This window comes from Trichosurus vulpecula, chromosome 2, assembly GCF_011100635.1.
Source record: "Trichosurus vulpecula isolate mTriVul1 chromosome 2, mTriVul1.pri, whole genome shotgun sequence".
In the NCBI taxonomy this organism is placed as follows: Eukaryota; Metazoa; Chordata; class Mammalia; order Diprotodontia; family Phalangeridae; genus Trichosurus; species Trichosurus vulpecula.
Genome location: NC_050574.1, coordinates 154257824 through 154284833, shown reverse-complemented (window position 1 = coordinate 154284833; position 27010 = coordinate 154257824). Strand labels below are relative to the sequence as shown.

General features: G+C 40.6%; 1 protein-coding gene across 1 annotated transcript in view; it reads right to left on the bottom strand.

Annotated features, from left to right (window-relative positions):
• Positions 1-765: 765 nt before the first annotated feature.
• Positions 766-27010, bottom strand: part of MAML2 (mastermind like transcriptional coactivator 2) — a 148214-nt gene continuing 121969 nt past the window's right edge. Inside the window, exons 3-5 of the mRNA XM_036743964.1 lie at positions 16221-16424; positions 8883-8994; positions 766-4508 (exon numbers count right to left, since the gene is read on the bottom strand). Coding sequence (XP_036599859.1) covers positions 3508-4508; positions 8883-8994; positions 16221-16424 — 1317 coding nt within the window. The 3' untranslated portion in view covers positions 766-3507. The remainder of the gene's footprint in view (positions 4509-8882; positions 8995-16220; positions 16425-27010) is intronic.

Genomic DNA, 27010 nt, shown 5'->3' with positions numbered 1-27010 from the left:
GCCTACCTCACAGAATTGTTATTAGGAAAATGCTTTGAAAGTAAAAAGCTGCTACATAAATATGAGATAATGTCACTACTAGTAAAGGGCCCTACACACAATAAGCACTTAATGAACAGTGAAATGAATAAACTTTGTACCTCTAGAAGCCACCATTTTACTTGCAGGAAACTAAAAGAAGTTTCCTAGAGAACTGATCGACTACTGGACACTCATTCCTGTAGGAGGACATCAAAGGAGATGGTGAAGTTTAGCCTGGAAAAGAGAAGACTCAGGCAGGATATGATTTACTCCAAGGGGAAGGAGGTTTAGATTTGATCCGCTTTGCACTAGAGGGTAGAGCTTGGAGCAATGGGTAGAAGTTACAAAGAGGCAATTTTTTGTTGCATATAAAGAAAAAAACTTTTTAATAGAGCTATCCAAAAGTGAAATGGGCTGCCTTGGGTAGTAATGGGTTTTCCCTCACTTGAGGCCTTTAAATAGAAGTTGGATGATCCTTTTCTGAGTATGATGAAATGGAATTTGGATACCATTTGATCTAGATGGCCACCATGGTTTCTTCTAACTCTGAAAAGCTATGATTTGGGGAATTTATTGGTGCGAAGAAAAATGTGATTACATGAAAATAAGACATTTTTTTAAAAACTATTTTTTTCTTAAACACATGGAATTACACACAATACAAAATAGTTGTTTACATAGTGGAATCTTTACAGTAATGAGTATATGTCATGATACACAGATGCAAACAATATTAGTGCATTCATTTATAATATAGACTTTTATTTTTCCTTGTCATTGGGTTTAAAACAAAGCATAGAAGGAACTGTTTGCTGAAATTACCCTTTAGACTTTTAATCCTTTTTTTTAAAAAGTTAATTCTATCTCCTATATAATACATCAGAAAGATCAAAGATGCTATCAATTCAATAGTCTGGTATTTCTTTCAAAGGGAGATTGTATTCCAGCAGCTCTTAAATCATAAATTCCAAAGTTGTGGCTATATCGCATCTATCAAATATTCCTTATTGTCTCAACTTTCAGGAAAATTCCATTATTGTTGGGAGTAGGATGTGAGCAAAGAGGAAGTATAGGAGCCATCATTTTCCCCATCATTTTCCTGCATTTTAATGAGTAGCTGAATAAATAGACATGAATGATGAAATTCACATTAAGAAAGAAGCAATTCCAAATACTCTGATTGGCTTACTCTGCTTAATTTTGAGAGCTACTGCAAAACATACTACTTGTTAGGGTAAAAATATAAGCGGAATCAAAGATGTACAACTGCTGAGTGCTAACTGGTATATACAGTAACACGGAGAAGGCAGAAACATAAGTATTTATGTACAGTCGTTTTTCTTTTCCGTTTGCTTGGAGAAAACACTGCTTTATAAAATGGAACAGCACAGAGCAGACCACGTGCAGTGAGGACCAATACAGTACACACAGTGTAACAAAATAAAAGTACAAGAACTATGGGTTCAAAAAATAATATGACCGCAGAAAGAAAAAAAAAAAGGCTTGAAACCTGGAATGCTTTTTATGGAGGTTTCATAATGTACATTTATCTGAAAGCTGTTAGTCGTTTTCTAAAATTCCCAGTTGGCCACCTGTAGTTTAGGTGTGGAGCAAAAAATAAACCATTGTATTATACAAAAACTTTGTATATTAGCATACAAAAGGTAACAATTTACTTTTTGTATAAAATATAACTTTCTGATAGTATATTTATTTCACATATGTATAAATATAACCCAAAGAATATGTTTTTAATTATTTCTACCAAAATATTTTTTTACAAAAGTTTACAAAACAAATAATTTCTTTATATTTACAAGCCAAACACTGAGAAGATCCTGGGCCAGTGGTGTGGATGCTGCCTGACAGAAGGTGGGACAGTGCATTTAGTCATGTTAGAGAATGACAGGTGAGTTTTAAGAGCTCACAAACATTGCTTTTTTTGTTGTGATTTTTATAGAATGGACATTTTCAGCTTTGGGCATAGAAGGCATGAGTGAAATCTCTTTTCAAGGTGTGATTACTTAGTTTTAGGACCGAAAGGACAGGAAAGAACAATTATGCCACTTGCAATAAGATCAATCCCATTCTCTAGGAAACTTGTTTGTAGGTTAAATAGGCTAAGTTACTCACCCAGGGTCACTCAGTTGTTCATTCAGTGAGGCAGTGGATGCCACTGAAAGTACAACCTTAGATTTTGAATCCTGGGTATGGAGGTTGTATCTAGTCTTAAAATGTTTCCTTCCTTATATTAAATGACAGGTTGAAGACTTACATGTGAACTTCCATGACTCAGAATAGATACATTTTGGCTGTTCATCAAAGGCAGTTTACCGTCCCTTACTTCCCCAGTTTTGGTTCCTTCCAGGGCCTCCTGTCTCTTTTTGCCATCAGAGAAGACAGTATGGAATTTAAGCTTTGGTGAGCAGTCCCAACCTTCCTGGACTTAGAAATCTATGTTTTGTCAGCTCAGGAAATAGGGTGGGTTTCAATTTCAGTCATCTTTAGAACTGACCAAAGAGAACTTTTACAACAAACCCTCTACCTCCTCTCCACCCCCTATTACAGTTGTAAGCCAAATAAATCCCTTTTATGACAATGCCCAGCTGGACATTTTTCAAACATTGTGGTGTGTGAGTGATTCAAAAAGAGTGAAATCAAATGCATACAGACAGGCATGCAGCAACTTTTGATCCAGGTCTTGGTTGCATATAAAACTTGGGAATGGACTGGGGAATCAGTTGTGGATTCAGTCAAAAGAGCAAAGGTTTTTGTTTTTTTTTTCCCCAGAGGCCGCACCACTCCAACTCCTGGTTTCAACACTAGGAACAGTACCCTTGGTTGTCTGTTCCACCAAGAGTGGCATATGGCAGCACAAGGTGGGTGGGGAGAGGCCTATAACCTGCTGGACTCACTCCAGGCCCTTGCTTACTTACTCAGGTCAATTTTCTTACATTCCAAACAGATCTTGTAGTTTTCTCCACAGAAGCTCTGGGTGGTTTAAAATAATAAACCAGAGATAAAGCTAAAACAGCACAAAGAGCGATCAAGTGTGAGAGAGAATCTCTTGCTCTGTGCTCCATTTGGAGCCAGTTCCCCTGCATCACATGAGGCTTAAGTGATTTACAAGTTCCCATCAATTTTCTTTCAGGGAAGAAGAGAGAAGTTTTGTGGCCCATTTTACCCAAGAAAAATATACATCGACATCACAGTTCCATTTGAATGAATTGGATATCCTATCCTGTAATTCAGAGCTATGAAAGTCATCTCATACTTTACTTTCATCAAGTTTACTATTCGGGAAATTTTTTTGTACCAACATTTTCAATACGTCAATCACTCTTTTGTTTCCCAATGTTAAGCCATGGTATCTACACAGTCCCACTAAAAGGAAAAACTAGAAATCAAGAGTTTAACCTTTATAGAGTCCATATAAAATACTGCCTTTTAGTGCTTGGGGTCTGTAGTTCCCATCCCTTCTTGTTTTCATGAGTTGCTGCCCAAGATTTCATCAAGATTGATGTCTTTCATCCAGTCATCATTGCCAGGCTCGGTTTTCAGTAAGGAATCAATGAAGTCGGAGTCACTATTCAGTGCTGGTCCCATGTTATCAGTCTGTTGGGTAAGAAAGTCAAAAGCTAAGTCGCTGCCATGGTCAGTCCCTTGGAAGGCCCTGGCACTTTGGTTTGTAGCAGGAAAGCTGTTGGAGGGCAGGGACGGTGCCTGAGTTATGCCTGTCCCGGCTTGATTCAACCCAGTTCCTGACAAAGTCTGTGTGCTTAGCTGATTTGGTCTGAGAGTCAGACCTCTGAGTGACCCAAGAGTTTGTCCATTTAATGTCTGGCTCGTTTGACTGATGGGTCTCATTTGCACTGCTGGTGTCAGCTGGCTTGGAGGAGCCACGGCACGCTGGGAAAACTGCTGGTTGCCCACCGCACGCTGCAAAGACTGATTGGAAGTGTACACTGCTGCAGATGTGCCAGTAGAGAACCGTACTCCTGTTGGCTTCAGGGTCTCCTGCTGCTTGGCTGAGGCTTCTGGAGAGGCCCAGGTTGGTGCTGTTGTGCTGGAAGTGATCATGACATTCGGTGGTCTCTGGGCTGGGATGCTTGTGATACCAGGGTTTAAGTTTGGTCTCACTTGTTGGGAACTGACGATAGAGCCAGACCCAAAAGTGTTCACGCTATTGTTATTCCCGGGCCCAAGGGTGGAGGGCCTCAGCAACATGGGATTATTTTGACTGGTAATCATTTGGTTGGTATTTCTGTGCTGGGCCATTTGAGTCATTCCTGAAGTGACGCTGTATGTACCAGGCTGGTTGCAAGGCAGGTTTCCGTATATCCCAATGTTGCGGACAGTTGGTAAAGAAGGCATTCTTGTTCCTTGGGAAGTGGACAGGAGGTTGGAAGTTTGTGTCAAAATGCTGTGAGTGGACACAGGGTTTGCCAAAGTGTGGTTTGAGTTTAAACTCACTGTTGCTGAGGCTCCTAAGGAAAGAAAGATAATTTCATCAGTACACACACACTGGGTCTGTGATACTTTCATGTGCTTTGAAAAAACACTATAATTCTGATGTTATATAGAAAGAAATGTAATAATTGAAAATAATGACCGGTGTTTATACAACACGCTAACATTTGCAAAGAGTTTTACATTGATTACCTTATTTGGGTTCCACAACAACCCCATGTGAGGTCGGTACAGGTATGAGCAACTCTATTTCATAAACAAGCAAACTAGTTCAGAGATGTTAAGGGATTTGCCTGTGCTCACATAGATAAGAGCAGTGGGGGTGGGGGGATTTGAACCCAGGCATTATTATCCTCAGTATACAGAACAGGAAGTGACTTGCCCCTGGTCACATGGTCAACAAGTGCTGGAGGTCTTCATGACTCCAAGGTGAGTGCTCTTTCTCTCATACCATTCTGCTTTATATACGAACCTCTCTAGCACCTACTATTGATATTAGTCTTTTGACACTTAAATTTTACTGTTTTGTTTTGTTCTTTACTTTCTTACAGTTGAGTTTGGACTCCTCAGTCAGATTGCTGAGGTCAGAAACTGTTTCTTATGCTTCTTTGTATGTCTCCCAGTGCCTAATGCAATGTTCCGCACATTATAGGTACTCAGCAAACACTTGTTGTTTTTTTTTTTTAAGATGATCATGAGGACAAACTGAAGCAAATCCATCACTACTATAGCAAATCACTCAAATTATATGCCCTACTAATAGTGGCTCAGTACCACCATTTTAATATATTAAGAACATGGCTATTTTTAAAACAATTAATCAAGCCATCAGTCAATAAACTTTTATTAAATGCCTACTATGTACCAGGTACTGTGCTGAGTGCTGGTGATACAAAAAGAGGCAAAAGACAGTCCCTGCCCTCAAGGAACTTAAAATCTAACGGGGGAGACAACATAAAAACAAATATATACAAAGCATGTGTGGTGATAATGTGATTGAAGATCTTTCCAGCCCATTCAATAGGCCTCAGATGGGGCTAGTTAAGACAGGCAGGCCCATACCTTTGTAATGCCAATCAGTAATTAAAGATCTTTCCCACACCCTTTTGCCAATTGGGCATGAAGCCCTCAGGGCCGTAGAAAGAGTATGTACACCCAGAAGGTAGCCATTGAGACCTGAGAATTCAGAAGTCAGAAGAGAAGCCAGAATTCAGAATTGAGCCCAAGGAGAAGGAGTAAGAACCCCAAGGCCACAGAGCTGCAGAAGAGAGTGCTTAGCAAAGACTGGAAACTAGGGAGCTTTGGAGACCAGCGAACTGAGGCGGGAGAAGATGCAGGCAAGCCACAGTTAGGATTTGTGAGTGAGTGTTTATGGGAAGGCTCTAGTAGGGGGAAAGGATACAGGATGACTTGGCTCTTTGCTGTGTTTTAATCTCCTTGTTGCTACATTGAGGTGGGCTTACTGGTTTGGAATACAATTACTGCTATATTGAATTGGAATTACTGATTCTGGGATTTGATCCTCTGGTGCCTAAATAAATGTTATATTTCCTCTGCCTTCTACCTAGAGAATTTTTCATACTTTGTGATTCTGAACCATACAGATATATTCATGGTCATCCTCGAGATCATGAATCTTGCCTTACTGATACAGCAAGCTATATACAGGATAAATAAGAAATAGTTAAAGACACTGTAATTAAGATTGGGGAAGGCTTCCTGGAGAAGGTGGGACTTTAGTTGGGACTTAAAGGAAGCCAGGGAGGTCAATAGTTGGAGCGGAGGAGGGAGAGTGTTCCAGGTAGGGGGAACAACCAGAGAGAATGCCTGGAGACAAGAGATGGAGCGTCTTGTTTGTGGAACAGCCAGGGGGCCAGTGTCACTAGATTGAAGAATACATGTTGGGCAGTAAGGTATAAGAAGACTAGAAATATATGAGGGGGCTAGGTTATGAAGAGCTTTGAATACATAGGAAAGGTTTTATGGGGGAACTGAAAAACAGAAAAAGAACCTCATGAAGCAGTTTAATTCAGTCCCTTCTTCTAGGTAGGGTTGTACTTTAAACCATCTGCCTTGATAAGATAAGGGTAGAATCTTCAAAACTGGCATAACTAGAATTCTCAAAGTGAAATGGATATAATGATCACTTTATTTAGAGAGAGTAAATAGAGACGCCATTATTTTTCTAAACAACCTTACCATGTAAAAGACAGAGAGGCTACAAACATTAACTCAAGTTTATAGCAAAGTATTTCATCCCATATCTTAACTGAAGCCATCTAACCTTGTACTAGATGGTGGGGATTAAAAAAAAAGACAAAATAGAACAAACCCCAAGGAGAATATATCATGCAGCTTATGATAGAAGAAATGAGTTCAGTTTTGAAAGTTTGTAAACTATGGGAAGAACCTTGGCCCTAAGCCAGGAGATCTGGATTTCCATCCTATCTTTGCTGTTTACTAACCATGTGAAATGGGAAAGGCCGTTGAACTTTTTTGCCATCATTTTCTCCCTTTGTAAAGTAGGAATTAGAGCTCAGGGAACTACTGCTGTCAGATATGTACATTTCTGAGTTGGCTACATAGAGGTGATCATTGAACCCTGGGGACTGGATGATATTTTCAAAGGAGAGAGAGGAAGAACTGAGGACAGAGCCTTGTAAGAAACCTACGTTTGGGAGTGGGAGAAATGAGTTTAATCAGTGAAGAAGATTTAGAAGACAGAAAGAAGAAACAAGGAAAACAGTATCACGGAAATCAGGGAAGGAGAGAGTCTCAAGAAGGATGTCACATACTCTGAGAAGGTCAAGGAAGAGGAGAAATCAGAAAAGGCTATTAGATTGTCAATTAAGATGGCATTAATGACTTTTGAGACAGTGGCAGAATTAGAAACTAGACTGTGGGTACTGAGAACAGACAGTGGGATATACCTTGACACAAAATTTAAAGAGTTTATACAGATGACTCTTGGGTCAATATATGCAACCCATTCTGTCTTCTGAGCACTAACCCATCCATCACCATCAATGGCCTTTTGGCACCATAAACCTAACACTTCCAAAAACGAACCCTTTTATTTTCTATTATAACCTGCAGAATGCAAATCCTTTAGGAAAAGGGATTGTTTTAGTTTGTCTTTTTTTAATCCTAGCATCTAGTAAAGTGGCTTACCCATAGTACACATTTAATACGTTTGTAGGATTGAGTTGAACTGTTCTCCCTTCCTGACTTCTTTCCTTTTGTTGACTAGAATCTGGGAATCATCTTTAATTTTCTTCTCTTCTTTCATCTCTTGCATCCAAATGGTTGCTAAGGTCTATTAAATTTGCTTTCTTAATATTGCTTATATTTACCCCATCTTCTCCATACATACTGCCACCAGTCTTGTTTAGGCCCTCTCCATCTCTTATCTAGCCTAATGAAATAACTAGCACTCCCTTATTATATTATATGTTGTTACCTCTCCCCCCACCTCTCATTATATTGCAAGTTCTTTGAAGGCAGGGATTTTGTAATTTTTCGTTCTTTTGTATTCTTGTTGCCAAACATTGTACCTTGTGTATAGTGGGAGCTTAATAATGTTTATTGAATTAAATTGGACCAGTGACCTCATCTGTCTCCTCAAATGAAATAAAGGCAAAGATCATAGTTCTATCTTGGGTTAAAGTAAATAAATCTCAAAGGGAGGAATGAGTAGATGCTGTTCTTATAATCAGAAACAGGGGCAGAGCAATCAGGTATCCCCAAGGATGCTTAGAAAAACCAGGGCTAAGTTTTTAAAATGAAAACATTTCATTGAAATTCAGCAACTTTTATCAACCCTAGATTACATATATACGGGACAAAATATATAGTTAGGTATAGAACATATGAACAAGGAAGTTAGGAGATAGGATTTTCTAAAAGCACCCTAGCATATATATCAAGCACTCAAAAAATTCTTGCTGACCTAAATTAAATTGAATCAAAGTTTCAGAAGAATACAGGAGAGCAGAGGCAAGAAGTATATGAAGTATGAAGTATTGACAAGAGATTAAAAAAAAGTGTCAATAACTGGATTTTTGGCAGAGTCAGTGGCACAATGGATAGAACTAGACTTGGATTCAGAGATACAAGTTCAAATCCTTCCTCAGTAAGTAACCCTGGGGGTTAACCTTAGAAATTCCCCTGCCCCCCAGGACTTATTTACTAAATCATAGTAGGCTGCAGGAGTTCCCCTTGCAGAGGAAAGCATAAATACTTCCTTCTGTGGAGGAAAATTGGAAGGCAGTAGAAGATTCTGATGATAATACAATTAATACTTCAAAGGAGAGACTAAAGCATGAAACACCCCAAATTGCATTTTTTTCTTTTCACAGTCCTGAATTTGACTGAATTTCATATCCACTTACCAGAATATTGGCTTGTTGGTTGCATGTTGACCATGTTTCTTCTTTGGTCTTTATAATCTGGGGGTGGCCTTGTCAAGTGTCTGTTTATCTGATCTTGTGGAGCAATTTTCTCCTGAGAAAATGAAATAATATCAACAAATAAGTTGGCAATTTATGTGGCTTTTTTTCTTAACTAGTGGAATCACGTGATCCCAAGGATATAAAAATAATTTCAAATCACTAATTTAATATCCTGGGCCCAAAGCTGTAGTCTTAAGTGAGATAAGATTCCACTTCATTTCAGTGGGCTTCCAGTAAAGACACACAAGTTTTCCTTCTTTATAATCATTAGCATCTCAGTTCTTTTCCTGGTTATTCTTCACAGCTCCTTTATCTTGGATTTTTTTGTGAACACTTAGCACAATGCCTGGCACATAGCAGATACTTAATAAATGTATATTTCTTTTCTTCCCTCCCTAAGCTGTGTGATCATAAATGAATTGATTTTATGGTATTGGCTTTGGCCATGTCATTAACCTGCCCCACCATCAGTAACCATTTAGAAAGTATTCTGCTTTCTTTTAAAGGGAAAGCTATGGTCTGGGGCAGGGGTAGGGAACCTGCACCCTCGAGGCCACATGTGAACCTCTAGGTCTTCAAGTGCGGCCCTTTGACTGAATCCAAACTTCACAGAACAAATCCCTTTGTTTTGGATTTGGATTTGGATTCAGTCAAAGGGCCACACAAGGACCCAGAGGGTACCCAGGTTCTCCACCCCTGGCTCTAGGCTAAAGTCACAGCCAGAGTACACTGATTAAGCTTATGACCATAGATCAGAAGCATTTGTCTACTTTAACATTTCCAAATGTCCAATTTATATAACAATAATGACAGAGTAAAGACAAATAGCTTTGAAAATCTGATCAACCCAGTGACTGACCACAACTCCAGAGTATCAGTGATGAAGCATACTATCCATTTCCTGACAGAGAGGTGATAGACTCAGAGTATAGAACGAGTTATATATTTTGGGACCTCTTTAATTTGTTTTGCTTGACTATGCGTACTTGTTACGAGGGTTTTCTTTTTCTTTTTCAAAGAGGGGAAAGAGATGGGAGAAAAAGAATATAGACTTTTAATTGAAAATTAAAATTTAAATAAAAAATAAAAAAAATACAATTTCCCTACATAGAAGCAGATTGACACTCTCCAGGTCTCTAAGCCTTAGAAGAAAGAATAGAGGGCTTTCTGCCGCTACTATAGCTATAAAAAGCGTACCCCAGTGAATAGTGGAGTAGAGAGGATGTAAGGTTTGGCATCAGAGAATCTGAGTTCAGATACTGACCCTACTATTTGCTGCCTACGTGACCTTGGGCAAATAATTTTCCCTCTATAGCCTCCCTTTATTCATTTGAAAAATGATGGGGTTGGAATAAAAGTCCTCTAAGCTCCCTCCTAAACTGATGAAACCATGACTGGTGATAAGTATTTTTCAACTTTAGGAAGAAGGCTGGTCCTTGGATGATGACAGCCCCTTGGTCATCCACTCCTGGGCCCATGCTTGAAGCAGGATCCAACAAAGCTTGCACTCCATAGACAAAGACTTTAATGACCCAGGGCTATCTCTATCCTATGGTGAGGTAATGGAGTAGGGTTATTATGTCTTTAGAATAGATTTAGGAACCCCCCACCCCACTCCCATTTTTTAATAGGACTATTTAGAAAAGCATTGTGGAATTTGGAAGAGCAGATGAAGTTCCGGTGTGGAGTCAGGATAACTTGGGCTCAAGGCCTGCCTCTGATTCATACCAGCTGTGTGACCCTGGGAAAGGCATTTAACTTCTCAGTGACCCAGGTAAAGCTCAAAGAATCTTAAGTTGCAGAATGGTTCCCTATCTGCATTAGCAGAAGGCATTTCCGCACTGGAAGCTCCCTGCACAGGCAAAATCACAGGTCCATGAAAGAAAAAAAGAACTAATTTGGCTAAACTAATGTAGTTTAATAAGTGCTACGCCTATTCTTATGTCATGCACATAAAGCTTCCTCAGAGGGAAGAAAAAACAGAGGTAATTATACTCCTGGGAGAAATGTTCTGCTAAGAGTCTCAGATCTAGCCTAGCCAAGCTGATTAAAATTATTATAAAGCATATGCTAATAAAAGGTACCATCAGAGATCATTTCTTCCTTGGATTTGTTAAAACCACACCCAAATTCAATAAATAGCCTCCAGATAATGATAAATGTTGAATCCCTTTAAAAGTCACGCAAAGAAGCTTCATTTTTATTGATATATTACAACTTAAAACATTGTCCTTTGCAATTAGAGCCCTGTGGGAGATAGGAAATTGCAAGGAAATGAACCCATTTGTGGAAAATAGCCCTCCTTTGATTCTCTGCCATAATTAAAGTAATGGCATAGTGGAAAGAATACTGGATTTAGAACCAAATACCTTAGAAACTACCTTGTCCGACCTCCTTATTTTACAGATGAAGAAACTGAGGTCTATAAAAGTAAAGTGACTTAAGGTCACAAGGATAGGTGGATAGATGGATAGACAGATAGACAGACAGATGGATGGACTGAACAACAGAAAGAGTGGGGAGGGGGAGAGAATTTATTAAGCACTTGGTAGGTGCCAAAGTACCAGCAAAATGAATAACAGTCCCTGTCCTCAAAGAGTTTATATTCTAATGGAGGAAGAGAATATATGAAGAGGAACTGAAAAGTAGGAGGAGGGAGGCATCAATAAAGATGCTTATGTGGGGGCAAGACTGCTAGCAAAGAGATGAAGTTTGGATAGCAAGTGGCAGTCATGATTCAAACCCAGAGCCTCTGAACTCAGATCTAGTGCTTTATCTGAAACACTGCCCTTTATAATATTTGTTACTCTATGCTTTCCATGAAAGTCTTACTCTGATGCATGGAGGTGACTGGATTTTCAAAGTCAACAGTCAAAAAGCATTTTAAAAGTGCCTGCTATGTGCTAGGCACTGTGCCAAGTGTTGGGGATACAAAGAAAGGCAAAAAACAATCCCTGCTCTCAAGGAGCTGACAGTTTGATAGAGGAGATGACATGTAAATAACTATGTACAAACAAGATCTATTCAGGATAAATTGGAGCTAATCTTAGAAGGAAGGCACTAACGTTAAGGAAGGCTATGAAAAGCTTCTTGTGCAAAGTGGGATTTCATTGGCACTTAAAGAAAGCCAGGGAAGCCAGAAGTTGGAGATGAAGAGATAGGGAATTCCAGGCATGGGAGTCAGCCAGTGAAAATGCCTGGAGTTGAGAAAGTGAGCCTGAGGAACATCAAATAGACCAGTGACATTGTATGGCAGAGAACATGAGAGACATAGATATAACAGGGTTGGAAAGGTAGGAAGAGGCCAAGTTATGAAGGGTTTTAAAAGCCAAATTAAAGATTTTATATTTTTTCCTGGAAGTAGGGAGCTATGGAGTTTATTCAATAGACAATGCAGGCATGAGGTGAAAGGCCTGAATCTGGTGTGGCAATGTCAGAGGAGAGAAGGAAGTGAGTATGAGAGATCTTCCAAAGGTGATTGGATGGGGTGGGAAGCATGGAGTGAGAAAGAGTGAGGAGCTGAAGATGACACATATGTCACAAGCCTTGCTGGCCTCAACAGTAATAGAGAAGTTAGAAGGGGGCGGGAGTTGCGGGGGACGGATAATGAGTTCAGATTTAGATAGGTTGAGCTCAAGATGTCATCCAGTTCAAGACATCAAATAGGCAGTTGGAGATTAGAGACTGGAAGTCAGGGAAGGGGTTAGGGCTGGATAAGTAGACATGGGAATAATCAACATAGAGATGATCATTGAATCTATGGGAGCTGACGAGGCTACCAAGTGAAGTAGCATATAGGGAGAAGAGAACAGGGATATGTCTGGAAAATATCCTCATTTTTATTTGTGTGTTATCACTTAAACATCATACTTTGCCATTGGAGTTGAGTGAGAGGTAGGAAATTACAAGGATATAAGACTCCCATGGAAAATGTCCTGCCTTCAGGCTTTGGCAGGCCCAAAGGGAAAAGCCAAACTCATCAGCCTCACTGCAGAGCTCTTTAAGCAGAGGCTGGAGAATCACTTATTGGCAATGTTGGATTCTTTTTTGGGCATAGGTTGGACTAGATTCTGGCCCCTGAGTTGCCTTCCAACCCTGCGATGCTGGGATTCAGTAACTGTGTGTCTATCGTCCAAGGATTGGCTGGCCTGACTGCAGAGATGCTTTTAAACAGACTGCTGACCACCAAGAAAGGAATGGGCTTTGGCCATAGAAACTCATGAAGACCTCCAACCAAGGTGTGAAATGGCTGTGTGGGTACAGCCACACAAATGAAGTCATGGAATTTGCAAAGTGCAAAAGTATGTAGCATAATATGGAAGCAAAGAACCAAGGGGTCATTTAATCAAACCCTTTATTATTATCATTCTTAGAGTTAGTGGTAATGGGGGTGCTTTCAGTGAATTGATCTTTGCTTTTCTTTTTCCTTCTTTCTTTTTTTAAGGGGTTCATTTTATGAAGTAGGAAGACAATACAGCCAGGGCTTTCCCAATATGAGTTGCAGAAGAAATTGCTTATATAGACAATATAAAATATTTTATTTTATTCTGCTCTGTTATGGATACCATTCCCCTATTAGCTTGATACTACTATGTTTTCTTTTACCCTTTTTCTCTTGCCATTAGACAGGAGGTCTGAAGCAGGGGCCAAAAGAAATGATATAATTTTAGTGGAGGTAGAGTGGCTAAAGTTGGTGGCTAGGACTTGCCATACTCTACCCTGGTCAGACTGGAGTGCTGGGCTCAGTTCTGGGTGTCATATGTTAGGAAGAACGTTGATAAATTAGATAATATTCAGAAGAGGACAACCAGGATGGTGAAGTGCCTCAAGATCATGTCAGATACAATAATAATAGTAGTCATAACGTTAATGACCCTAGGCAGTTAGTTGGTACAGTGAATAGAGTACTTGGCCTGGAGTCAGGAAAACTTGAGTTCAAATCTGGCCTAAGACACTTACTAGCTGTGTGACCCTGGGCAAGTCACTTAATGTCAGTTTTCTCCTATGTGAAATGGGGATAATAACAGCACCTACCGTTCAGGGTTGTCATGAGGATCAAATGAGATAATGATTGCAATTGTGCCTGGCACATAATATATGCTCTATAAATACCAGCTCATTATTAGCATCCATTTTAATAATCATTTAATTAATTAAATTAATTTAAATTTTATTTTATTTTAAATTTTATTAATTTAAATTAATTTTATTTAATAATAATTTTCATATTAACTAGCATTTACATAGAGCTTCAAGGTTTGTAAAACACTTTTCACATATTCTCTTGTTTGACCCTCGGAACAACTCAACAAGGCAAGAATTAGTTGAAGAAAAGCCTTCAAGCAAAAGCCAGATAGCTACTTGTTGGGTATGTTATAGAGAGGATTCTTGTCCCAATACAATTAGCCTACGTGGCCTGTCAAGTTTGCGAGCCTATGATGCTGCAAAAAGAGAGAAGTAAGATGTTGGAGAGGGAACAGATGAGAGGTTCCTTGGTTGTAGAAGAGAAGCAAGCATTTTTAAAGTGCCTACTATGTGCAAGGCATTGCACTAAATGCTTTGCAAATATCTCATTTGATGCTCACAGCCCTGTGAGGTACGTGCTGTTGCTATCTGCATTTTACAGATTAGGCAATTGAGGCAAACAGAGGTTGAATGACTTGCCCAGGGTCACATAGCTAGTAAATATCTGAGGTCAGACTTGAACTCAGGTCTTTTTGCTGCCAGGTCTAGAGCTCTATCTGTTGCACCCCCTAGCTGCATAGGAGAGGATGTGGTCCAGAGCACAAGCAGAGGGTCAGCCATCGAGGGAAATAAAAGAGAATGTCTATAAAAAGAGGACTTGGGAATTGTGTGAGAAATTGGCTGGGGGACTATGAAAATCCTACAGTGTCAGGGGTTTCCTCCCTTTTCTAATGGGATTTCAGATAATTTCAAAGGGAAAGTGTTTCATCACAGTGTTCATTTCTTTTAAGAATAACCCAACCCAAGATGGCGAACTGACACGAAGTAGTACATTGAGCTCCCTACTCCCTTCTCAAACTCTTCTAAACAGATTAGAAAATAGACCAGATTGAATTTTGCTTGGGAAAGCCAAGAAAACAATCACAATGATTAATTCGTCCAACCAAGTTTGGCATAGGAAGACAGAATGGTTTATGGACACTAGGGATGAACCTGGCCAGGAGCTTGAACTGTGCCCAAGGGCAAGACAAGGGGCAAGACAAGGTCCCAGACTCCTATTTAGGCATGATCTTAAGCAGGATGCAGGAACAGTTGCCAACTGGCAGCTTTATTGCCCACTACCCGGACTGAGGGCAGACTGAGGAAGGGACCTGTGCCCGGGAGTGAGGAGTGGTTCCTGGTCATACCCCCATATAGAGAAAGGAAGGCATTCAGAAGCAAGCAGTGGCAGGGTGACTCATACCCCATGCAGAGAAGAGTTGCAGTTCCAGCTTCTAGCCCAGTTTGAAGCCTGTGGAGGAATAATCAGGGCAGGAATACCAGACCTAGGAGGGGCCTGAAGTTTTTCAAACTGACCTAGCAGAGCTTTCAGGCTCATTGATAGCGGCTGAGTCCGGTGGCAGTCTGATGCTTAGACCTAAACCCAGGTCAGGCAGTTGCAGAGCTCAAACCAGGGATCCAGCGATCAGTCTTTGCCCTGGATTAGACCACTTTTGGGGAATACCGAAAAACAATAATCTTTGCCTAACGTGAAATGTGTATTTGAGAAGCAAAACTTTGGCTTTGTAATTACTCTTTGTGTAACCTAAGATCCTTGAGGGCAGGGACTCTCTTGTTTTTGGTTTTAGTCTCCCCAGGGCACTGCCCTGCTGTTTATTGGATATTGATTGAATTTAACTGACTTGCCCCCATTCTCTATTAATACACTTGGATTGGAGAAGTTCTGAAGCTTCTTCTATCACTGCTGCTGCCCATAGCAGAGAAACAATCCCAGTTCCTCCAGGGAACCAGCAATGCCTACTTGGTATTTGTGGTCTCCATACATTCCTGGCCTGGGCTGGGCTGGACTATTTAGATGAAGGTGCTATGAATTCCAACAATTCTGTCCCTGGATAAAGTAATTTTTCTTTCCGCTACTTTGTATGTGCAGATTTGGTCTCTCTCAACCAGCAATTCCGAGGCTCACCTCATTGCTCTCAGGGGACTCCAGGCAGAGAAAGGAGACTGAATAAACGAATGCATATGGGACTACCATACCTCCCACAGCTCTGGGGAAAAAAATGATCTGAAGTAGCGGTCCGGAGGAACACTTACTGCATCTGCGAGCATGTGCTGCTGAAGGAGGAGATGCTGTTTCTGCTCCATGATCTGCCTCTGGATAGCCTGTTTCTTCTCCATCAGTTGCTGATTCAACATCGATTGCTGGGAGTTCATGTAACTACTTCCAGTGTTTGGATTCGAGCAAGAAGTGGAACTTGGACAGGGGCCTGGGTTCTGGCCTACCACAGAGTGTTGATCCTAAAGAAATGAAAGAAAAGGGGAGGAAAAGCTACTGTGAATTAAGGGGAAGAATGTTGTTCAGAGATCAGGAGCTTAGCTTTTACAAATTTTCATACTGTTAAAACATCAAGCGTGATTAATAAAGTGTAATTCAGGGAATTATTTTTTAAAGGTAGGAGGAGTGACCACTGGGTATTACAAATAATAGCAAGAAAGAGCAGGGTTAGTAACAGTAGGGCTTTATTGGAAAGGCCAAGCTCTGATATGACTCTTACCGCGAACACTCCACCACATTCCACAAAGCAGTTATGGGCCCTCGAAGAAAACTCCAATAGAGTTTTATGGTGGTTCCATCAAGTTTTCAGAAACCTCGTTCAGAACCGTGTGAGTATTCCATTTTTGTGCTTTACATTTGCACATGTACTGATTCAACAATGGAAATTTTTGTGTTGGTCTAAATGTAGACTCTTCTTAATAGAGTCCATGCCCCTAAAATGATTATCTCTTTGCAATATGCAATATAATATTAAATATGATATACAACACACATATGTCTGGACTTATAATTTCCTTGGTGTAGAAAGTTCCAGTTTGGAAATTTGCTCAGTTGGACAGAAAGCATCTTACTGTGTGCCAGACATGATATTAAGTGTTGGGAATGCAAATGAAAGGCAAAATAGGTCCTTTCCTCAAGGAACTTGCATTCTAAAAGGGGGCATAACATGGAAATAAATGTGTACATATAAGATATATGCAAAATACAGAAGGGTGTTCTCAGAAGGGGAAGGCTCTAGCAGCCAGGCGAACCAGGAGAGGCCTCCTGAAGAAGGTGGAATTTGAAGGTCTTAAACAAAGCCAGGAAAACTAGAAGATGGAGGTGAGGAGGGAGAACATTCTAGATATGGGGAAGAAAAGAAGGAAACAAGCATGTATTAAGCACCCACTACGTGCCAGGCACTGTGCGAAGTACTTTGCAAATGTCTCATTTAATCCCCACAATAACCCTGAGAGATAGGTGCTACTATTATCCCAGTTTTATAGTCGAGGAAACTGAAGCAGGTAGGAGTTAAGTGATTTCAGTCTAAGGTTACACAGTAAGTATCTGAGGACAAATGGGAACTCAGCTCTCCCAGACTCCATACCCGTATAGGCATAGAGGACGACCTTTGCAAAGGCAAAGTGAAGGGGGATAGGATATTGTGTTCAAGAAACAGTAAGTAGGCTGGTGTAGCTGAAACTTATTATGTATAAAGAAGGGTAAACATGTAAGAAAACTATAAAAGCAGGAAGAGGGTTGGTTGTGAAGACTTTCAAATGCCAAACGAAGAATGTTATAGTTGCTCCTGGAGATTACAAGGAGCCACTGGAGTTTATTGAGTAAGGGATGGGGGAGCGATGTGGTTATACCTTCACTTTAGGAAAATCACTTTGGCAGTTGTTTGGAGGAAGGATTATAGGGGGGAGATACTCGAGGTAGAGAGACCATTTAGAGCACAATTATGTAGTTCAGGCAAGAGGGATGAGGGCTAGAACTAGGCTGGTAGCTGTGAGAGTGGGGAAAAGAGGGTATGTATTTTATCTGAAAGATGTTGGAAAGGGAGAAATATGTGGAGTGAGGGAGAGCAAAGCATAGAGAATAAGCCTGAGTGTGTGAACCTGGCTGATTGGGAGGTTGGTGGGTGGTACTTCATTAGAATAGGATGATGGGAAGGATGGGAAGATTTTGAGAGAAAGATAATGAGTTCTATTTTGGACATGTTGAGTTTGAGATGTTTATGGGGTATCCAGTTCAAAATATCTAACAGGCAGTTGGTGATGTGGGACTGCAACTCAGAAGAGATTAGGGTTTGATATGGAGAGCTGAGAATCATCTGCATAGAGAAGATAATTGAACCCATGGAGGCTAATGAGATCACCAAAGGAAAGCATATAGAGGGAGAAAGGAAATGGGCCCAGGCAGTGCCTTGAGGGGTACCCACAATTAGTGAAAAAGACATAGATGAAGATGCAATAAAGAAGACTGAAAAGGAACAGTCCGAGAGGTAGGAGAATCAGGAGTGAGCAGTGCCAAGAAAACCTAGAGAGGAGAGAGGATCCAGGAGAAGGGAATGAACAACAGTGTCAAAGACTGGAGAGAGGCCAAAAAGGATGAGGATTGAGAAAAGTCCATTAGATTCGACAATTATAAGATCGTTGGTGACTTTAGAGGGAACAGTTTTAGTTGAATGATGAATGAGGTCGGAAGCTCGATTACAAAAAGTTTAAAATTGAGAAAGAGGAGAGAAAATGAAAGGAGCGAGTTTAGTTGGCTTTCTCAAGGGGTTTAGCCACAAAAGCGAGGAAAAATATAGGATGGTAACTCACAGGAATGGTGGCATCAAGTGAGGGTTTTTAAGACTGGGATAAAAAATGGGTGTTTTTGTAGGCAGTCCATAGATAGGGAGAGATTGAAAATTAGAGAGAGTAGGGGAGATAGATGGGTCAATTTATTGGACAATCTGGGCTGGGATCGCGGGTGCATGAAGGAAGCAGGGAAGGAGCCAATAGATAAGGAAAGACTGAAGATCAGAGATAAATTGGAGGTGATAATGGGGGCAATCTGTTGGAGAAGATGGGATAGGATCAAAGGTGTATCAGAGGGGATAGTAGGAATAGAGGGTTTGGCTTTGGTAAGGAGAAAGGCCACCTCATCATCTGAGTAGAGTGGAGGATGACAGTGGGGGACGATGTCAGAAGGATGTGAGATGGTGAATGGTCTCATTTTTTTTTCAGTTTAGTATGAGGCAAGGCCCTCAGATGAGAGAGTCGGGGCAGAGGGTGCTGTGGGAGTCCTGAGGAATGACAAGAGATGTCAGCCAATGTGGTTCAACCAATATACATCTATAACTTATAGAGGGCTGCCTATGGAATTTAGAGGTGAAGTCACTTGCCCGTGGGCAGCTGGGTGGTACAGTAGATAGAACCCTGGGTCTGGAGTCAGATTCATCTTCCTGAGTTAAAAATCTGGCTTCATACACTTAGTAGCTGTGTGACCCTGGGCAAGTCACTTAACTCTATTTGCCTCAGTTTCCTCATCTGTAAAATGAGCTGGAGAAGGAAATAGCAAACCACTCCAGTATCTGTTTCAACAATCTGCTAGCAGCTGCTGAAGGGGTGTAAGACCCACCAACAACCAGCACACAGAAAGCTGTCAACACAAGTTCTTTTGACCTGCTTTACCAAGGAGAGCAATGTTAAGGGGTTAACAATCTTACTTTACTCCAGCTTACAAATATCATTCACTTAGTTCAGGGGAAAAAGCCAGCACCCCGAACTTCAGAACAAATACAAACAAATTACAAACATCAACAGACAAACCTTGTCTGATTCAAATCTCAATTCATAGTTACCAAAGTTTAACAAAGTCTGAACATCTGAGTTTACAAGCTGGAGGGCTCTTAACTACAGCTGCCCGGAGTTTCCACATCAGCACACCACCAAGAGTGAGAGCCCCAAGCAAATAGCTCTGTCTTCCCTTTTTATGCACTCTTTAGCCATCATCAGACATCATCTGAGCTGCCTGAACTTAAGCTCTTACTATTGGCTTTGGTCTTAGCACCACCCCTTAGGACCCTGAGGGCTTCACACCCACATGGGCTTAGCACCTAGTAGCTATGGGTTTTGGGCCTACTTGGGAGTGAGGATATAATCAGACCTCTCTTCATGGGCCCCACCTGGAGCCTCACCTTAGTTACCAATGCAGTATCTTTGCCAAGAAAACCCCAAATAGGGTCACAAAGAGTTGGACACGACTGAAAATGACTGAACAGTAACAACCAAAATTTGTCCATGGTCACATAGCCAGTATATGTCAAAAGTAGGACTCAGGCCCAGGTCTTCTTAACACTGAGGATGAGTCACTGTCCACTTTGCCATGCTGCTTCTTACTATATGTATGGATGTACATAAACACACACAGATACAATATATACACATGCCTCAAAATATGTGAAAAAATCCACGTTTAGCTTTTTGCAAGCTCTATTTGTGGGTACACGAGGACTTAGGTTTGGAGAACTTACTTTAAAGCTCAGATGTTCCTCATCTCTCCATTTAGGAGGTTGTGCTACATGATCTCTCTTTAAACTCCTTTCAGTTCTAAAGCTCTCCGCTCTTATGATTGGTGTTATCATCAGTTTGGTCACTTTCTTTATTGGGATAATTCTCAACCACTCCATGCATTTTTATTCTGTACTGATCTTGAATCCTATAGATCTTTTATGTAGACTCTGTGCCAGATATGCCAGAAACCACCCAATGTTTGTTTTTTTTAGTACCTTGAGGACTAATGTATCATTCAAGCCATCCATCATTGTTTTTCTTGGTTATTATATAGGACTATAGGAACATAGATATAGAGGTGGAAGGAAATTATTAAGTGTCTATCATATACGCTAGGCACTGTTAAGTGCTTTACAGATATCTCATTTAGTCCTCACAATAACCCAGCGAGGTAGGTGCCATTATTATCCCCATTTTACAGTTGAGGAAACTGAGACAAATAGAGGTTAAGTGATTTGCCCAGGGCCACACAGCTAAGAAGTGTCTGAGGATACATTGAACTCAGGTCTTACAAGCTCCAACACTCTATCCACTGCCAAAGATTGCTTCCCATCCCCAACTTTTGCACTCAGTTCCCCTCCCCTCCCTCTTTCCCTTATGCCCCTCTGGGCATATCAATTGTTCAAAATCAGTCTGTCCCCTGATGAGAGAGACCAGGCAACCAACATCCAGCCCAAATGCCACCTTCTCCATGAAATGAAGCTTCCTGGATGACCTCAGTTAATTTAGAATTTTCCTTCCCTAGAACTCTCTTATGCACTCCTTCATTTTACATTTTGTATTCTAATTAAATCTATTTATGCAGTGAAAGATAAAGAGTACTGACTCCAGAGCCAGAAGACTTGTGCTCAAATTTGACCTGTGATGTTTATGACCTGTATGATCTCCAGCAAGTCACTTAACCAGGCCTCAACTTCCTCACCTGTAAAACAAGCAGGTGACACTAGACAGTTTCAGAGGTCCCTTCCTACTCTACGTCTAAGATCCTATAATTGGATGTCTTATCCCCAGACCACTGCTCTATGCATAATAGTGACTCAGTATTTCTTGAATGAATGAATGATTACATGGCAGAGGTATAGAAAACTATTAGATTTATTAGGCAGGAAAGATGATTTCTGGTGGAGGATGTGGTTAGAAAGGGGAGGAAGAGAAGGTAGATAGGCTCTTTGATATTAGAATTCTACCATTTGATGGAATAGAATTCTTGAATGTCACACTCCTCCAAGATTTATAAAAGAATCATCTTCTAAGTAACTTGACTTCATCTTCTCTCTACACCAAAACAGATGGACAGTGCTAAATTTAGTCTTGTTCCTTCCCTATCCAATATATAAACCAACAAATATTTTCAGCCTCTTTCTTCCTGAAGCCATGTACTACAAGCTGTGCCTACTGGAAATGCATAATAAGGGGGGCAGAAGGAGAAGGGAGGCCCTGTTTGTATTTGAAGAACCAAAGATATTACTAGGATGAAGTAAGCAAAAAGATGAAGAAATGAGAGGAGGGTTTTATTTTGCCATTATGGAAAAGGCATATAAACATCAAAAGTTTCTCCCTGAGAAAACTTTATGGGCCTTAGCAAAAACACTGTACACATTCTTTCAATTGAGGGAAGAATTCTGATTTAGCTGTTGCCACATTTTTTTGTCCTTACGTTAAATGTGAAACACAAAACACCTCCTTCCACAGGCTCGCAGCTCTTGCCAAGATGTTGTGCAAACTCTGGTACATAAAATATTTTGAAAGAAAAAATATGTTATAATGGATTGGCTTTGATTTCCATATTCAGCTCACTCTTGCCTTAAACCCTGTCCACATGTATCCACAATTAATAAAAGTCATCTGTTCCTGCCCCCTGCACACATTTCCCCTTGATAGGTTATGAGAGCCTTCCTAAAAATGACAGACCCTCACAGATGTGAGTATTTTTAAAAATGAATTAATCTATCTCTACTCATGTTGTCTATTAAATGATAAAATAGCCAGTTTGCTCTAGCAGCTGGGGCGAAAGATCGATTCGGGGGCAGGGAGTCCCCATGTGACTGGTTCAAATCATGAATCTGGAATTGTATTCTGTTTCATGCTTTGGTTCTGTTTTTTGCAGCCCATGAAATTATATGATTTGACTCTGACATTTAAAATGGGTTTCTGGTCTTTCTGGCTGGAACTTTGTGAGCAGTTCATTACCAGTGTGCATTCACTCATGGATGTGCCCCCCTTACCCCAAATAAAGGAAACAAACCCCTCAGAAATCTTTAAGTGCTTTTAAGGTTTTAATTAATCAAACCACCACCAAGGTAGGTTGGTATTCTTAGTGCATAAATCTGTACAGTGTGAGCCAGGCTAGTAATATCTTTTTAAATAGTAATTATCTTTTTTAAATTAAAAAAAAATCCTGACTCTCAGGCTGAGACATATATCTGTCTGTTGATGATCTGGCAGTAATCAAGATGCAGGTCACCCTATCTTTTTAGTGTAATATCCTGCCCAGGCAAGGTGGGCAGTTCCCTGAAGTGACATATGACCTGTGAACTACATATACAGACAAGGATATGATTCCTGATTAGTTGAGAGACTTCAGTACTACGATGCTGCATATCTGTATAAGGGGTCAGAAATTTCAGATTTGTAGAGAATCTACAAATCTTCATTGAGGGAAGCGTAGAGAAAATTTGATAGAAGCAAATATAATCTTTTCAACAACAGAAGGGAGATCTCTCTAAAGTCATGTGGTAAAGTCAGTCTCCAACATATTCCTCGACTTCTAGCACCTGCAACACTAGAGATTGCTAAGAGTTGACTTTTTTCAGTGAGATCATTCTCTCCATGGCCAAGCTGGAATTTCTCTCTCTTTCTGCTGAAGAGTTCATCTTCTCTGTGTATTCTTTTAGCCATTCGAATCTGTAAAACTTTCACAATTTCTGTATTCGACTTACTTGGATAAATGGGTTTGCTCACTCTCTGTAATTGTTTCTAATGTACCAACTATTTGGTAGGAGGGAACTGAGCTCGTAAAAGTAAGCTAACTGTTACCATTCTTCTGAGAGCAATCAGGAAGAATGGCATTTATCCTGAACCCCAAAAGAATCATACCCCTATATGATGTGAGATAGATGCAATTTTAGCCTACACTTCTTTTGGGCATAGGACAGCGGAATGAGCATTCAGCCATGATCCTCTTCTTGCTCCCCACAAAGATAGAAATCATGGTCTCACTTGGAGATGGGATAGATAAGAACCTAGGTCAAATGTTAGCTATGCCACATGTAGGCCAGTTATATTTATATTAGAAGGAAGCATCCACACATGAATATTACTAATATATATCCTTGATTCTCTATTTTGCAAGAACAGTATAGGGAGGAAAGCTCAAGAGATGAACACAGCATCATGAAGGAACTATTTTGCAGGAGACTATAAAACCATATCACATTTTCAGATTTTCCCATAGGTTTACTTGGAATCAGAGTCTGGCCCAGTGGGTTAAATCCTCGTCCATATCTCCCAAATAAAAACATGTTTGGTTTTGGTGCTGCATAAGAGTTTAAAAAGAAACCTCATAAGGGTGTGCCTTAGATGTTCTTGAGCATGTGGAAGGACCTTCCTTAGCAAAGTTTCCCTAACCTTTCCTATTATTCACTCACAGGATTATAGATTTAGAACTAGATGAGAAATGTAACAGGGCCATCAGGAAATGGGGGTTGGAGTAAGCACTGTTACATGTTCCATCTACTCTAGATCAAAAATTAGGATGAATTAGAGATATGAATGTTTTCTAAATAATTTTATACTTGTTAATTCATAAATGTGTAATTGCGGGTAGGGTCAAAACCACTCCACCTCAATTTAACAGATACCTTAATTAGGCAAGAATATATTTCAATCCAATCTATTTTAGGTTTTAGACCAAGGATTCTTAACATTTTTTGAATCATGGACTCCTCTGGCAGTCTGGTGAAGTCTATCAACCCCTTCTCAGACTAAAGTTTTTAAATGCATAAAATTAAATACAGAAGATTCCAAAGGAAACCAATTATATTGAGATCATTATCAAAATATTTTTAAATGAATATGTTCATGAACCCCAGATTAAGAACCTATACTCAGAGTAAATGTGAAAAGTCACTGAAAGCCATTAGATGAAGTAAAATGACATCAGCAGGAAGTCTGTTCTAAGTGGTTGGGGGATTTTGTTTTACCTTCTGAGTCCTATATAAAAATTCCTGGTTAGCTGAAATAGGGGAGTTTTAGGAATTGAAGCAAGCCTAGCATTCCCAGAAATCTCTTGAGAAGGGGCTGCTTTTGGGGTAAGGAGAAGCCTTGGCTTCAGCTTTGGGTCTTTTTCTCTCCCCCTGTTTCTACTGCCCCCTCTGTGGATATAGGAGGTTCTTAAAAGGATCTGGATGTCAGACCTCCCATCACCCCATTGGTGCCCTAGAGTCTTCCCTGAATCAGCTAATGGTAGCCAAGGATAGAGCGGACATAGATTAACAGCTCAGGAACCTAGCAAAGAATGTATATCATGACCAAGGGGAACTTTCTGAGCTCTAAGCAAAGGTGAGAAAATGACTCCCAGCAGGCAGGAGCTGTGAGTTATGCCAATTGCCACATGTGCTCTCCAAGCTTGAGCCTACTTTCCGTGGGCCACCTTATGTATTTGTGGGAAAATGTATCACAGATTTTGGTGGGGGGGGGGGGATGTTAGGTGGTGCATTGGATAGAGTGTTTGGCCTGGAGTCAGGAAAACTGGAGTTCAAATTTGGCTTAAGATACTTATTAGGTATGTGTAAGGTTTATGGGGAATAAGATCTTCCCTGCCCATCCATTGGCCTCACGTGGAGCCCATTAAGGGAAGCTTGCTTGCTTGTAGGAAAGCTTACACACCTTTTGTTAATTTCTAACTAGGCACTACTGAGCCTATTCGCTGAAAGAGTATATATTGTGGGAGGTGAGCTTTTGCTTTGGGGGTTAGCTTATGAGAAGGATGTTGTGATTTCCTGGTTGAGACCCTGAATGGCCGTATGCTCAGAGTTCCCCAACTCCTCTGAGGTAAAGGCTCAAAAAAGCTTTGATCCGGGCAGTAGAGTCCTGTCTGCTGGTCTTTATTTCTCTTCTCTGTATTTCCTGTGTTTGTATTTTATGTGATTGGTGAAGATCGTTGACCCCTGGAACAGCTCTTTCCTTAGTAAAGCGGATAAAAGAACCTGCACCAGCAGCCATCCTGGCTATGCCAGTGTGGTTACCATTAGAGTATGTGACCCTGGGGAAGTCACTTAATTGCTGATTGCCTGAGTTTCCTCGTCTGTGAAGTGTGCACAATAATAGGACCTACCTCTGAGGATGGTCGTGAGGATCAAATGAGACAATAATTATAAAGTGCTTAAAACGGTACCTGGCACAGAGTAAGAACCATACAAATGTTAGCTACTATTATTACTGGGGCAGCTAACGGGTGCAATGGATAGACTGCTGGGCCTAGAACCTGGAAGACTCCTCTTCCTTAGTTCAAATCTGGCCTCAGACACTTACTGTCTGTGCGACCCTGGGCAAGTCACTTAACTCTGTTTGCCTCCGTTCCTTATCTATAAAATGAGCTACATAAGGACGAGGCAAACCACTCCAGTATCTTTGCCAAGAAAACCCCAAATGGGGGCAAGAAGAGTCAGACATGACTGAAAATGACTAAACATTATTATTATTATTATTACCAACTTTACCTAACTCTACCATCTTAATAAATGCCCCTTTCTAAAAGCTACTTAAGTCGGGCTGACTAAACTTATTTTTTAATTGATCATTTTGGGAAGAGAGCACACCAGTAGGCAATAGTGTTAGAGAATTATACCCTGAGAACCCCCATGGGGTAAGAGGATCCTTGCTCTGAGGATCCTGGCTCATCAGTGTGACAGTTGGGATGCAGGCTCCTCAGAGCTTATGTGGGCTACAAATGCAATCATGCTGCTATTTTCAGAGAAATTTATCACAGATTACAAGTTCACAGCTGTTATTGAATCGAACCCCTTTAATTTACAGTTGAGGAAACTGAGGCCCACACAGGTCAGGTGACTTATCCAAGTATAGTAAATAGCAGAGCCAGAATTTGAGGCTTAGGCTTCTGGCTCCAAAGCTAGAGCCATCACCATTGAGTCACACTGTTACCTGCCCTCTTTCATGAGGAAGCAGTAGTCTTCGCAGGAGAACGAGAGTTAATGATCTGTTTTAGGCCATTCATTGTCTAGCTGCTTTGGGTTATGATTAGGATATTCTCTTTCCTTGGAGCACAGATGAGATGTGCTCTACATTTACTATGTTCACGCAGAGGTCTGAGGGCCTTTGAAAATGTGATCAAATTATCACCACCACTCCCCTCCCCCCCCGAAAAAAGAACACTCCAAAAACAAATCCAAATACTTCAGCTCCAAGAACCAGGCTTCAAGGTCTTTTTTTTTTTTTAAAGCCTGCAGCTTCACGGGATAAATGTTCAAAGAAACAGTATGTAT